The sequence below is a fragment of the Idiotropiscis lumnitzeri genome, chromosome 5 (assembly GCF_059441095.1).
Source record: "Idiotropiscis lumnitzeri isolate Australia: NSW breed Sydney's pygmy pipehorse chromosome 5, RoL_Ilum_1.0, whole genome shotgun sequence".
Classification (NCBI taxonomy): Eukaryota; Metazoa; Chordata; class Actinopteri; order Syngnathiformes; family Syngnathidae; genus Idiotropiscis; species Idiotropiscis lumnitzeri.
In genome coordinates this window covers 9,960,481-9,972,716 of record NC_142395.1, presented here as the reverse complement: position 1 = coordinate 9,972,716, position 12,236 = coordinate 9,960,481, and the positions used below count along the sequence as shown (strand labels likewise).

Genomic DNA, 12,236 nt, shown 5'->3' with positions numbered 1-12,236 from the left:
TATCGCTGCTCCATGGAAAAGTCTATAGAGAATAGAGCATGTTTTATGATTTAAGCAGAACAAAAAGCCAAAGCTGTTCACGTAATGAAAAGGGCTGCATGATTATTCATTCATTACCCCAACAGTAGAAACTGACATTCAGTGAAGTGGACTGAGGACAGCAGTCAAATTCTAAACAGTGCAGCAGACCATTTTTGCCAACCAGATGGTTCTATGTATTTTTCATGCTGTCGGAAACCTGTGACTGAGGTTTGCATGTTTGTCATCCAGTGCCTGGGGGACGATGGGCTGAATGCATTCTACACACAACTGCAGAATTGCATGATGTTTGATCTCTGCTGTGGCAAACTGCCCAGTAAGGAGAAGGGAGGAATGTGAGGGAGGGAGCATACTAGTGTGCCACTGAGGTTGTGCAGAGAGAAAAAGGTAAGTGTGCATGTCTGTTGATAGAACATAAATTGAATCCTTCGCAAGTTAATTTACACCACAGTCTTGGCCTGAAACGCATACTGTTGGATGCAAAATTGGGGCAACTATGAAGACAGAAAGGATTTACACAATCTTACAAAGAAAGAAGGGGAGTGGAAAAAAATGGGTTTTACAGAGCAACTTCAGTTCCTTTGGAATGCATCCAACATCTCCTAAGAGTCTTCTTTGTGAGTGTGTGTGTGTTTCTATGCGGCGAGCTTTCAGCATATAAATATCACATTACCACACAAGGAAACACAGGCATCAGATTGAGCTCCCAACCAGCCCAACAAGCAATGGAGCTTCACTCCAGAGGTCAGCGGCAGAGCTTGTACAAATGGAATGCAACAGAAAACAACACTTCTCTTGCTGGTAATTATGTTCTAACCAGCAATGTAGGGGTGGCCGTTATGGGCTTTAAAAAAAAAAAAGGCTCAATGTTTTTTCACAAAACTCAAAAACGATAATTTGACGATATTCAACATAAAATATTATTGCTTCACCAAACAATTATGGATAGACAGCATTTGTAAACAGCTCTTGTTTATATTTTAAAATGCTTCATACATCTGCAAAACATTTTGTGATATTCTCTGGTAATATTTAAAGATTAACAACTTCAGATTGTGTCTACGCTTAAATTGATTTTTGGGAATAATCATATCACTTAAATGCCTTCTATTAGGGCTGAGACAATAATTCAATCAATATGTTTTGCCATAGTCACATGATCGATAGAAAATGCCTTCGATAAAATGTTTGATTGAAAAAAATAATGCATAACACGACCTCTGCATTGAGTGTGTTGTAGGCAGCGCACAGATGCTTCCAAACATGAAGAAGAGTCATTTAAACCAACAGAGAAGAAGAATTCAACCCAACAAAGAAGCAGCGGCGCGAGCGTGTGTCATATACGGAACGAGAACGTGGCGTTACGTCGTTCAAATAAATGGCCAGTTGACTCGGTACACTACGATGATGATATACTCAAACGCGATTAAACACTTCCAGATGGTGTACAAGTAAAATAGTTCCCTGTCTCAACGTGCTAGCGCCTGTGTTAGTTCAAAACACAGCCGTGAACTAAAATATCTTACTGGGTATGCAGGATCCCAATTCACAGCCACTACGAAAACTAACCCAGATAAAAAAAAAAAAAGGGTATCTGGTACAAAAACTGTGACAAACAAATCACTGTGCCGACACCACTGGCGGAGCCAGAAGGGAGGCCGGAGTAGCACTGGACCCCCCTGAAATCTGATTGGACCCCCCCCCCCCAGGTGCCACCCCACATGATTGACATATCGCGGCACCGAGTGCTAAGTGCCTCCTGTAACAGTAGTTGGCGCTATGTACCACCAAGCGTTGCAAATCCACGTTCAAAAGGATAAATTAGAGTCGCCACTGAAACAGAGGAAGATTTGAATTTGATTTGGGTCGGTTATCGTTGCTGGAGACAGCAGATCAACAAAGTAACAAAAAAGAAGGAGACGAAGGATACCCTTCATGGACAGTGAAATCCTTGTCGTAAAATAAGTTTCACGCTGGTGTCCCAACAAGTCACTGTTTAAAATAACTATTTTTTGTTGTTGTTGCTACAAGCAGAGAGTCACGGCATCAAGGAAACCTTAACGTTCTATCTCATGGCATCTAGCTTCCAACAGCCACTCATTAATGTCTAAATTTAATTAATTTGGGTCGCTATTTATACACGTTGATTCTAGAGGTATGAAACTGGAGAATTAGCCAGCAAGCCGTTTCATGCTCTGTTGCCTTAAATGAAACGTAACGTGAACACGGTAGTTAGCCTGCAGTCAACTCACTTTAAAGTCTGAATATTACACTTTGGTCTACAGTGGTTTATTTGCCCTGACTTTTTTAGGCTTGAAGTAGGGATTTGATAACATTGTGTGATTAGAATTGATGCTTGGGGTAACATTAACAAGACTGGCTTATTTTTTCAGAAGGTCAGTTGAGAATGAAAAGGCAGGGGGAGAAGATTTATGACCACTTTTTAAAGAGAACCAAGTCAGGAAAAGATGAGGCAGGCAGAGAGCCAGATTTCAGGTTTGCTAGCGGCTCCCATCCGGGGACGAGTAAGGAGGAGAGAGAATCTGATACACACTCACTTCAGTAGTCATTTTAAGTTACAGGCTTCCTATGCTAGAATGGAAAGTATGGAACTTGATTTTCTGTATTTCCAGGTCTGCAGTAGTATGGAAAATGGAAACAACTGTATGGAAATATATTTATCCTAAAAGTTATCTGCGTTACTTTAAGATGTTTGGATTAATTATTCTAAATAAAATACTATATATATATATATATATATATATATATATATATATATATATATATATATATATATATACATATACATATACATATATATATATAAAGTGCTACTCCACAGCCCTCCAGACACCCAAGGTTAATAAAATATTTTATCCATAAAGTATTTGGCAGCAGCAGGCAATTATCCTCTGTATTGTAACTGAACAATAAAAGCCGACAGAAGACTTTTCCAAAATGTCAACATATCTACTTGAGGGAACTGGTAATGCTATTTGATAGTTAGAAATTGTACGTTGAGATCGCACATACAAAGACCATGTTGGCGTCTTGCCCTGTTTAGACGTTCAATATAATCAATGCAGAATTTAACAGTCACTGGATTTGCTCTTGGCACGCCTGTCCAGGAGATTAGTTGTCTTTGACTTGTATTCACTGAAACATGTAGCTCGCCATCTGGAGATACGGTCTTTGGAACCCAGTAACAAATCAGATCCTTATTAGGAGTGTGGATTGATCCAATCAATTTTTTCACCGCAGGAGTCAGCAGAAAGTGCTATTTAGGCACTGTATGGGGTGTGTTGTGCCTTTGCTTGTGCTGTGAATCATTTTGATGACCAAGAGTAGATTTAAAAGTGTGCACACACTGTAAAAATATTGTAACATTTCTTATATTGAGCAATCTTACATAGATTATTGCAGATTCGTGTTCCTTTTGTTGACACCGACAAACATTGGCCAAGGTACACAACACACCCAATCCATTTATCTCAGTACTCCTCCAAAAGCTTTCCCATGTTCACTTTGTAAAATACCTTATATCTTTTTACCAAACAGACCCTCTACGAACTGGCTCTACCGTTGACAAGTCGGATGTACATATCCACTTACTGCTGAGAGAGTACAGGGAGATAGTGTGGAGAGGCAGAGCACAGATCATAATGGCTAGCCAATTACCAGTTGTAAGGGGGGAAGGGGAGCTGGGCGGGCAGAGAGATTACTGAGAGAATGGATCAATACACTAGTCAGTTTCTAATGAGGGAAAGAATTGGCCCAAGCGAGATCCGCATTTGCCTGGGATGTCATAATGTAAGCCCTTTGGTTCTTCTTTGTCCAACAGCACTCAAATTGGAGGGAAAATGCAGTTATCATGCATGACATCACTGACATATTTATATCATTTTAAGTATTTGGGGATTTGGGGTTGCTTCATGCTAAACTCATCTCCCCATATTCTACTTTCTCCAAATGTCTCATATACCTTTTGAAACAACTTTTGTAGAGCCTGAAGAATAATGGCTGTCAGTGCTCCACAACCCCCCTTTAACCACCTACAGCTGCCAGAAATGGCCTGTAAATCCTACACTTCACCCTTTCCCTCCAGTCGAGAAGCATGGATATGTGCTACTATGCATTACACTCACATGTCAACTTACATGAATGTGAGCAGACTTTAAGTGCTCTGTTAACCAGCTAACAGTCTCTGGCCCACCCTCTTTAAAATGGCAAATGAACAAAAAGGATAACTCTTCAGAACCATCATTACACTTTTGGTACTTGTTCCCCTGTTTTTTTTTTCTTTTTTAATCTACATCTGCCTTTCTTTTTTCAGCCGGGCCTTGTGTGGGGTGGGGGTGTTATTTATGGCTCCTGTGTGCAACTGAACACACAAACACGCATACACACACATGTGCACACACACACACACACCCTTTCACAGGATGAAAGGGCAGTCACACAGCCTGCAAACATGATTTTACAGCCCTGGGTGGAATGGGTGGTGGAGGAGAGAATGAGGCCAGAGTACAAAAGGGGAAAGCCCTGAAATAAACAGATACCACTAGTCAGAATGCAAACCATGTAGGAGCACTGAAGCTTTTTTTTTTTCCACCCTCTCTACACTTCTGAAAACCTACCTAGGTAAAGATATGCGAGCATACGTGAGATGCATGAAATGACTGTTCTACTCCCAACAGTCTAAATAAGATGACCTGTTCGGATAGGACACACTTGAAGGAATGTTATACATTTCCTCTCTCGTCTAGTTTGCTGTGAAATCACAAATAAGACGATACCTTATCAAATTGAAAAATATTAGTGTCCAATTAACTTGTAACGTGGCCTGTTGAGCTGGGAGCAGTAGTATTGCAGCTGCTTATTGCAGTGACAAATGAGCTATTGACCTTCTAGGTATGTGATGGTGGAATGGGATCACATTTTCAGGAGTCCTCGTTACACGTTATCTCAGAATGGATTTTATTTAAGTGCCCATTGAGGAAATCATATAGAAAAAGCATGAAGACTACCACGACATATGTGTCCAGTCAGTTGACGAAGATATTACTACTCTCAGGAGGACTCAGATGACTCACAAAATCAGAATTTTTTTTTTGTCATTAGTTGATACACAACTCACTCTTGGCAATAGTGCAGATGCACCGCCATTTTGTTAACAAGTAGGATGAAGGATTAGACTTCAGTTGCAGATTGAATTTCATCTACTGCCTCTAGTGGAAAGAATTGTATGCAATTCAATGTATGCATCAGGGAACTGTGGGTGAACAGGTGCAGCCTGACCTCTGCTGGTAGTACAATGACATTGCATCAATTATGCAAACAATGTAGGAATCACTACTGCTGGGAATATTACAACTCCAAAAAGTTAATTCCCCCATGATTGAGTAATGTTAGTTGCAATGAATTAGCTCATCAAATAAAGTATAATTTTTGATATTTTTCATATGTTAATTGCAACTGTGTCTATCTGGGGTGATAAAATAAATGGAGATGTGACAAAAAAATCAAAATCACTTTTAAAAACGTGCTTGTGGTTGACACTTGTGTTACCATTTCCATTTGTTTACACTACTTTCCCTCTACTATCACAGTAGAAAAAGCGTTTAAAGAAGTACAGTATATTTTACTAACCTGCTCTCTAAACTGTTCCTGAGAAAGGCAATCGGTGACGTTGACACAGCCCAACAGGCAACCAGTGGGATAGTCAGAAGGAAACTTCGGCTCTAAGCAGACAAGAAAAGAAATACAGCACCATCATGAGAAAACATCCAACGAGGCTTTTTCTTTCATGAACAGAGGAGTACAAGCAATTATGTTCATGTGTGTGTGTGCTTCATTGTCTTAGAGTACCGTAACTTGCGAACTGGCTGCTTCTGGTCAATTAACCGCTTGAGAATTGATTAGTCAAAACTCAATCAATCAATTTCTTCCACTGGCATTTCTTAATAGAATAAAATACGCTGTGAAACTTTTTCAGTGAACTTAAATACATTTTATGAAAGTAGAATGCCTATTATTTTCTTGCACAATACAATATTTTCTTGACTGTTGTACTTCAAAAACAGTGGTGGTCTATGTAGACAGATTCAATAAAATGTGCCGGCAAAATCACAACGGTGGTTGTGACACCACTTTGCAAACAAGTAATGCATTTACGCACTTACAAGAGTGTTTTTTCTGTCTCCGCAAACCAGCTGTCGCACTCTTCAAAACAGGAGAAGTGCAAGTGGGGGAGCTTGAAATTTTAACCACCAAGGTTGGCCAAAATATTAATGAAGAGGTCAACTTCATTAAAAACATGCATTTGGACAAATGCGACCAGATGACGATTATATATACCAGCAAATCAGAGTCTCATATAATTAAAGGGTACACATGGAAAAAAATTATTTTAGTTTGATTTTGTTCAGGTATTGCTTTACATTTGAATAAAAACATATTTGGTCCTAATATTCAAAAAGCTTGCCAAGTCTTTAGAACACCTATATTAAAAAAAGTTTCCTGTACATCTGCAGACTAGTTTGTAGTCACAGCCTAGATTTTACAAAGACTGAATTTTGCAAGGTTACTATTTACGAGACCACTACTAGCTTCTTGAAGCTTTTTTTTTATTCAGTTTTTTTTTTAGCCACAATGCAATTTCTTCCCTATCATAATCAGTCATGTTTTAGCCCGTGTCTCTCGGTCCATGGTGCTCTCAAAATATTTTGCAAAGTTTCCTGTTTTGTTAGAGCTCACCTACTGGTTGTTGGTTGTGTCACCACAAAGACAGGAAGACTTGTGACAATCACAAAAATGTTTGATATCGTCATAAATGCAAGACTAGGGAAAGAGTCCTCGAAAATAGCAGAGTTTACCACCATACACTAAATGATCAAGATGACGGGAGCACGCTGTGACTGCAGTAAAACTTCCTTCTGACTTGCGGGTTTTAGTCTGAGACCGTAAAAATCTTGAGGTGTGGGCCCAACATAGTAGCAGTCAGTAGTGAGAGCAGAAAAAATACCAGTACAAATCAGTACAGTAGTCAAACATATCCTACTTTATGTTGTACCTTTTTTGCTGATAGAACGATACATGGCCTCCACTTCAGCAGTCTCCTGAGGAGTGGGCTTCTTGGCTGCGGCAGCAATCCAAAGTCGGCCACGGTGGGATGTGTACCAAGTTCGGCCCTCAACTCTGTCCATAAAAAGTTGCACTTGAGTAACTTTTAATCATTGGATTACTAGTGAGTGATCACTGCTACATTTTTAAACGTCATACCTCTTAATGCCTTTGACCAACAGTGATGCCCATGGTTGGTGCATGCTCAGACACCAGCCACCGTCACACATCTCCTGCAACTCTTTGTCTTGGAGACGCAACCTGGACCGCACTCCGCCATTATTATCCTGTGCTGAACGCTGTCCTTGGCCCTTTTCCATGTTCCTTTTGTTTTTTTCTCTGTTGCCAACATCTACCCACTGAAAATATAAACAGGACAAATGAACACTGGGTACACAATTTTCTATAAAAGAAGTTGCAAGCAAGTCCATCTGGAGAAACAATCCTTCAACTGTTGGCTTTGTCCAATTGTAACTTCACAATCTCTGTCCATTGGAATAGCTAAATATGGTGCCTTTTAAAGAGTGAATAGTTCTCAAAATCACAGCAAGCTTTCCTGTACCATATGAGTAACAAGGGGAGAATCTGTATCTTCTGAGACGCATGCAATCTGGTCAATTTGAGCCAAAGGAAGAAGATGAAATACAGACAGGAGAATTCTCAAGAGTTTAATTACAGCACAGTACTGTAGCTCTAATTCCGCCATTAAAATGCGCGAGCGGGCACAACATCAACCCAGGATGTGCGCTTACTTACTTTGGTCATGTCATGTCATGGTCATGCAAAGCTGTTCTTAGAAATTGTTTAATGGGAGATGGACTCAAAGATTTAAGACATTCTATGAAACACATGAGGAAAGTTTTGTAATGGTACAGCCAGGAACAGGCAGAAAAAAAGCACTTCTAATCTCCTACAAGGAAGTGTGGCCCATGTCTTGACCTGTAGTCTGTGTAGTTTCTAATACAAAGCAAGGCAGACTTCCTTTCAGGAAGTCTGTAGGAAAACAGAGCAAAGAAGTAAACAGAGGTGAGGTACAGTATCTAAAAAGTGACCTACTTCGGGTGCTTTCTGCCGTATGTTGGGGTTGACCAGCTCTCTGAGGTTCTGCTCTCTACCTTGTCTTTTAGGCAATGGGGATTTTGCTACAGAGTCGATGTCCATTGCCTGGAGGGTCTCATCTAATCTGCAAGGTTGAAAAATACCATACAACAGTGAGACGTTGTCTTTGACACTTTAAAGCAGGCTTGTCCAGCTGCTGTTACATGAGAATCCCGACTGAAATGGTGCCATCGCTTCTTGCTCACCTGTTGTAGTACTCGTTCAGGTTGTTTCCCTCATCAAGGACTTGTCTACCAGCAAAGTCCAGGGTGATTTTCCGATCTTTCCGAGACGCATGACGAAGTTCACGCAGTTCCTCTTCTTTTTTCCTTAGTTTGTCACGCTCAGCACTTGACAACCACTGGTTAGATTCAGTGGCAAAGTAATCAGACTCATCATCAAGTACCTGAGTTCTCTTGACACTGAAATAGAAGCACAGTTTTATCTTAAATTTTTGTGATTCGAACTGGATGGAAACTTGAAATAGAACTGTTAATAATAATGTTACCTAGTTCGGTCATATTCCAAGAGTTTGTCTTTGTGCTGGACAGCCTTCTCTAAACCAGCCTTCATCTTGGCTTCATGATTCGCCGGGTAATCTCTTTCACCACAATCTGTCGCAAATAAATGTATCGATGCACTATATGTAGCGCAACAGTACATAAGCTGCACCCAATAAATTTGAGTTGAATTTTTTTTCACACCTGCTAACTTTACTGTAGGACACACATATGTAAACACATATGGAAACAGCAGAATGCAGAAGAGAAAACACCGCTAGTGCCACAAAAAAATAAGCACAAAAAAAAAGGTCCAGAATGTAAGATAGTTTTCTTGCAGCAAGAAAGTTCTTCTCAACCCTGCTCCCAACCAACATTATACCATCGAGTCATTTATTTGAAGCTCTTGTGAAGGGGATCAATTGCATTTTTCAATAGCCACATCAATCGCCTTCAACCTGAAAGCTGTATTTTAGGCATCAAGTTGTTTGGCATTGAGGGCATGCGCTCGAGCAGAGAAGATCAAAATACCGGACACTTGAAAAATTTATTTTAAAATGTGAACATGTCAACATGGATCTCACTGAAAAAAAATATCAAGTGTCAGTGTGATTTTGATGAGTGAAGCGAAACTAAGAATAGATGACAATTTGATGTGTGTGGGATTGGAAACATTTACAAATAAGTCATTTCAGTTTAAGCCACAGGGGTTAAAGATATAAAAGTTGTGGTTTCTACTGTAGATCAAAAACTACGGTAGCATTAACCACAGATTCTCACCTCCCATCAGCTTCTTTCTTAGTTTCTGGCTTTTGTTTGAGTCTCTCAGCAGAATCTCTTGTTCTTCTTTGGTGCAGACCTGTAATGGCAAAGAAATGTGTCCCAAGGTGCATATTGGTTTTATATTGTAATATATTGGGGAATAAAAAAAAAAACAAGATGAACAAAAATTCTTGTACCAGACTGCCGCAGAAGAGACAAGGTCCGGATCCCTCTTGCTCGCATACAATGCGACCACAGCTAATGCAGTTGTTGATGAGTCCGTGCTTCTGAGCAAGGCACTCACAGCTGTGTCGGCCAGGTAGTACAACCGTCAGCTTGTCCTGGCCCTCTTTAGCATAAAGGTTTGAAAACTTATTTTTCTTCTTTGTTGAGGAAGTATTGGCGCTTTCTTGAGCCTGTGGGTGAAGAAAAGAAAAAACAACAATAACACCATAAATACGTTGTATCCAGATCATAACTATCCCAGCCTATGTATACTGACCCTCATCAGATCCATGGGGGTTTTAACTGCCTCCGGCTCAGGGTCCACATGACTCACGGTCAATATCTCTTGTTTGTTCCGACCCTTACGTTTAGACTTCTTCTGGGAATCTTTGCTTATATCTTGGGAGTCTAAAAAACAGAAAAGTAACGTTGTGAATTACAGCCCAACTGATTAAATGTGATTATAAACCTTTAAACATCTATAAGAATTTGAAAGCTAACTTTAAAAGTTGATTATTTCATTATGCGAGATGTAGATTAGCTAAACACAGTCATAAATGCATTTCACTATTTTACACACAACCTGAAGTCATGGTTCGTTTACTTTGTATTTTTCTCTTTTTAAAAAACAGTGCAACATAAATTCAACCAAAAATCTGACTATCAAATAAGACACAATGAATGAACTTCTAGTAACACAAACATGCATGCATGGCAATGATTAATATACTTATAACTTCAATAAATCCAACACATTACTCCATATTCAGGAATGCATTCTGGGGAACCGGGTGACATTCCCGTCATTACCACAGATATGACATGCCTGGACCAATGGTGACATTAAACCATTGCCTTTGATGGGAACATTGCCACTACCGTTGTCACTGAGCTGGACTGCTACAGTGCATCATATCACGGCAGTTGAAGCTTTTGTGGCAAGAAAATAGCTTGCTAATAATCCCTGGTGTGATGGAAAGTGGGTCACGAGTACATTCATATTAGCATTAGCCTCTATCTTTGGTGCACCACTATTTACTGCAGGGAAAAGTCATCGAACAATGCAAAGAGTTGGGCATTCAGATTTGGTCGGTGTAGTATTCGTAATAATAGGTCTGGTATTTTTTTCTTCATCGCATTTATGCCTCATCACAGTATCGATTTGACATGATCAGGACATTTACTGGCCAATGAACAACTTCGTTTTTTTTCTAAATCATTTTATTGTGCGTTCTATACTAAACACATTTTTTATGAACAAATGAAAAAAAAACAAGAGAAAATTAATATTAACTTCATGTATTGTATCGTGGAGAAATTCTATACTGAGCTATGGAGGGGACCAAAAGAGTGCCTTCCTATCTTTTTTTAAAATAATAGGCAGATTAATCAGTCATCTGTATTTTTTCCCCCTTGCCAAATATTGGCATAGGCCTCAAAAATATACATCGGTCTAGCAGTATTGGAAATGGAATATTTCAGAGCTGCTTTAGTCATCTTGAAAAAAAAAAAATGCCAGCCAACCTGTTGCATATATTGACTCTGTGATGAGGAAAAGACCGGCTGTATCTCCAGCCTGTCTTTGAGTCTTCTTCCACCTGCTGAGGAACTCTTCAATGAACTGTCCTTTCCTCCCATCTGTGCCCTGGAGAAGGTCGCCCACATACTCCTCAATCTCCTCAGCCTTTTCAATCGATATAACATACCTAAACAACAGGATGGTATAAATTCAATGAACAGTAATCATACTTTGACTGTATGCATCCCTTTTTACAAGGATGCTTCCATTCAATGTCTGGAACTCACATTTCTTGATGTTTCTTCATTTCTTCAGGTGACAAGACAATATTCTATTGTTTTCCATAGAAATACACACATTCAGTTTGCACCGACAATTTGAAACCTTAAATTGCTAACAGGGCATTCAATAATCGATTCTATTTTAAGAATAGATGGTCCATATGAGATCAAATCAATTGTGCAGTTATGTTCTTCACTTTAAGCGACGACTACACAATTGGCTAACTTAACCGAATAATAAGCTTATTTTTCCTGTCAACAAAGACGTTTTCACTTTTTTTCTAAAACTTTGTTTAAACCATTCATTAGAATATTATTAACCTCAATTCCCTCTTCAAAACCCATTAGTTCAAATTGTATTTTCTTTAATTCTATATCCTCTTGTCTTGATTCATGTTATTGCTATTTCGAATTTTGTTTTTAATGGCATTGTGTTTTTGGTTTATTTGTTTTTTATTAGTTGTCATGAATTAAATTAAAAAAATAAATAAATCATCCCATCTTTCATTTTTTTTTCCAGTGTCACCAACTCAAGCCAAATGTAACAACACAAAAAACAAAGCGACTTTGAGTGCCCAAAAAGCACTATATAAAACGATTATTTTCATTATTATTATTATTATTATTATTATTAAAATAATTAGAAAAATTAACTGTTCTTTACTTATTATCTGACGATTACATCTACCT

The 12,236-nt window shown here is 39.0% G+C and overlaps 1 protein-coding gene across 1 annotated transcript in view; it reads right to left on the bottom strand.

Moving 5' to 3' along the window:
• Positions 1-12,236, bottom strand: part of trip4 (thyroid hormone receptor interactor 4) — a 66,172-nt gene that overhangs the window by 53,372 nt on the left and 564 nt on the right. Inside the window, exons 2-11 of the mRNA XM_088297188.1 lie at positions 11,271-11,452; positions 10,024-10,154; positions 9,719-9,937; positions 9,540-9,618; positions 8,768-8,873; positions 8,466-8,681; positions 8,218-8,344; positions 7,321-7,520; positions 7,112-7,236; positions 5,689-5,780 (exon numbers count right to left, since the gene is read on the bottom strand). Coding sequence (XP_088153314.1) covers positions 5,689-5,780; positions 7,112-7,236; positions 7,321-7,520; positions 8,218-8,344; positions 8,466-8,681; positions 8,768-8,873; positions 9,540-9,618; positions 9,719-9,937; positions 10,024-10,154; positions 11,271-11,452 — 1,477 coding nt within the window. The remainder of the gene's footprint in view (positions 1-5,688; positions 5,781-7,111; positions 7,237-7,320; positions 7,521-8,217; positions 8,345-8,465; positions 8,682-8,767; positions 8,874-9,539; positions 9,619-9,718; positions 9,938-10,023; positions 10,155-11,270; positions 11,453-12,236) is intronic.